Genomic DNA, 2563 nt, shown 5'->3' with positions numbered 1-2563 from the left:
ACCTTAAAGAAAATCACCTCCCAGAGTGTCGATTTAGTGCTTTATAGCTAGCCATGGAATATAACCGCTCCAACATCGCCATTTCTCTGTAACATCTTAACATCTAAGGGTGATATAAGTGAGTAATCCTCCTTGGGCACAAAGTAATTTTAGCAGATAATGATGATAAATAATATTTTAAGACAATATTGTAAAAAATCAAAATTAATGCAAAAAGTCCCCTGATGAGCAAAATATCAGTATTTTAAATACAGACAGTATCTGACTTAGACACTTAGGTAACAGAAATCATGGTCCTGATTTCTATAAAACATTAACCAAAGCAGGTGATGACCCAGGGTTCATAGTTTGCCAATTGGATTATTTTTTAAATATTGCAATAAAATACCATTTCTTGGGCGCACGTATTGGATCCGTCAACTGCGGGCCGACTTGGCTACGCACTCTCCTCGGAGCCGTTCACCGCATGGTAAGAGTCTGGTACCCACCCCGCTGTCTGCAAATCCTTCGCCACGCCGCCACGACCACCGCTGCCCCCTGCCCTGCCGCCACCGCCACCTCTGCCGTCTGTGTCGCCGCCGCCTCGGAGCTGGCTGTATGATTAGGCCACAATCTTCAATGAGTAAACATATTCCTCAGTTCTGTGGTGTTCTTGGTCACACATTTATGGAGTTTCTGAAGGGCAGTGGAGATTACTGCCAGGCACAGCATGACCTCTATGCAGACAAGTGAACTGTAGAAATCCATTACTACTCCACCAAGAAGCCCCCATGGTTAACCTGGACACAGAAGTATGGAATTGAAATCTGCAGAGCATTTTACAAGAGTTCTGACCTGGATGGGGTAAACCTCAGTGCACTTCCTTTCTGTTGCCTCAGTATTACTGGATTGAAGAATTACTGCTTCTTGTTAGGAGGTTCATTTCATTTCCCATTACTCCCAACTTCATACTCAAAGCACTGAGAATTTCAAGTGGAGTATATTGAAGTAGACTCAGTTTCTTTGCATCATTTCTGTGTTCAATTTTTAAATTCATTCATAACCCCATTGAGTGTTTTTTAACTAAATTAACATGGCTCGCATGAACCGCCCCACTCCTGTGGAAGTCACCTACAAGAACACGAGATTTATTATATACAATCCAACCAATGCGACCTTAAACAAATTTATAGAGGAACTTAAGAAGTATGGAGTTACCACAATAGTTAGAGTATGTGAAGCAACTTATGACACTACTCTTGTGGAGAAAGAAGGCATCCATCTTCTTGATTGGCCTTTTGATGATGGTGTACCACCATCCAACCAGACTGTTGATGACTGGTTAAGTCTTGTAAAAATTAAGTTTCTTGAAGAACCTGGTTGTTGTATTGCTGTTCATTGTGTTGCGGGCCTTGGGAGGGCTCCGGTGCTTGTTGCCCTGGCATTAATTGAAGGTGGAATGAAATATGAAGACACAGTAGAGTTCATAAGACAAAAGTGGCATGGAGCTTTTAACAGCAAGCAGCTTTTGTATTTGGAGAAGTATTGTCCTAAAATGCAGCTGCGCTTCAAAGACTCCAATGGTCATAGAAACAAGTGTTGTATTCAATAAAAATGGGTGCCTGATGCCATTGCCTTGGAAGTGGAACTTGAGATAGGACCTAATTTGTCATACACATTAGCCAACATACTGGCTTGGTGAATAAATCTAATGAAGCTTCCTTAGGAGTATTAAAAAGCAGTTTTACCAGGCCACAAGCTTGACAGAATTGCAACTTGTATGTTTGGGTTTCGATCAACCATTTTGACACTTAGCAAAGGATTCTTACTGTTCAGCTTTAAAATGGGCTTATCATTTGTACCAGTTGACTTTTTCTGAAATCATACAGTACTGAGTTATATCTTTAAATCTATTCCCATGCCAGAATCTTATCAATATATGAGATTTAGAAAGATTAGGTGCCAAAATGTCTAGCACAGTACTTGTATACTTTAGTATCATACAGAACTAAAATCCCAGGAACTAGGAACACTCTGGACCTTATGTGGTTTATCCTTTCTGTCATTTCAAACATAGAAAGTAGGGCCTATATGGTTATTTGCTCACTTTATGTTTACATCTCCCACATTCATACAAGTATACATCAGGTTTGCTCAACTTTTTTATTTTTATACCAAGTTTTAGTGATTATTTAATGTTTTTCTATAAATCTCATTTTGGGCTGTTATGGAAAGCCTCCATTTTTAAAATCTACATTGTACAGAAGCACATGTCTTTAATGTCTCCAGACAAAAAGCCTTACAGTTAATTTTAATGTTTGCACTTGGGGTGCAATTTATAGGGAGGGCCTGAGCAAAGAGTGGGAAGGAGCTATTAAGTATTTTTAGTAAAATGTTGGGACACGTAGAATAATGCTCTTTAGTAAATATTTTTTAAAGGTAAAGGTAGAGATGCTTTGTTGTACCTAAAAACAATTCTTAATCATAAAAATTCTGAAATTCTTGTATTTGTTTTCATACATTCTGAAGTTGTTTACCAACTTATTTTTGTTTGACGTGTGGTTTTTTTCCTTCCCACCCTCTC

At 38.9% G+C, this 2563-nt stretch overlaps 1 protein-coding gene across 2 annotated transcripts; it reads left to right on the top strand.

Moving 5' to 3' along the window:
* Positions 1-1002: 1002 nt before the first annotated feature.
* On the top strand, positions 1003-1591 carry LOC129088532 (protein tyrosine phosphatase type IVA 1-like). Of its 2 annotated transcripts, XM_054595922.1 has the most exons (2): positions 1003-1174; positions 1268-1591. In XM_054595922.1, the coding sequence occupies exons 1-2, from the start codon at positions 1073-1075 to the stop codon at positions 1589-1591; spliced, it is 426 nt and encodes a 141-aa protein (XP_054451897.1). In that variant the 5' UTR covers positions 1003-1072. The 2 variants fall into 2 exon arrangements, with proteins under 2 accessions (XP_054451897.1, XP_054451896.1); XM_054595921.1 differs by having other exon boundaries at positions 1003-1591.
* The last annotated feature ends 972 nt before the right edge of the window (positions 1592-2563 follow it).

This window comes from Pteronotus mesoamericanus, unplaced genomic scaffold (assembly GCF_021234165.1).
Source record: "Pteronotus mesoamericanus isolate MK-2021 breed Mesoamerican mustached bat unplaced genomic scaffold, CSHL_Meso_final scaffold_54, whole genome shotgun sequence".
Taxonomy (NCBI): domain Eukaryota; kingdom Metazoa; phylum Chordata; class Mammalia; order Chiroptera; family Mormoopidae; genus Pteronotus; species Pteronotus mesoamericanus.
The sequence above is the reverse complement of the archived record's forward strand: the minus strand, read 5'-3'. Positions and strand labels throughout refer to the sequence as shown.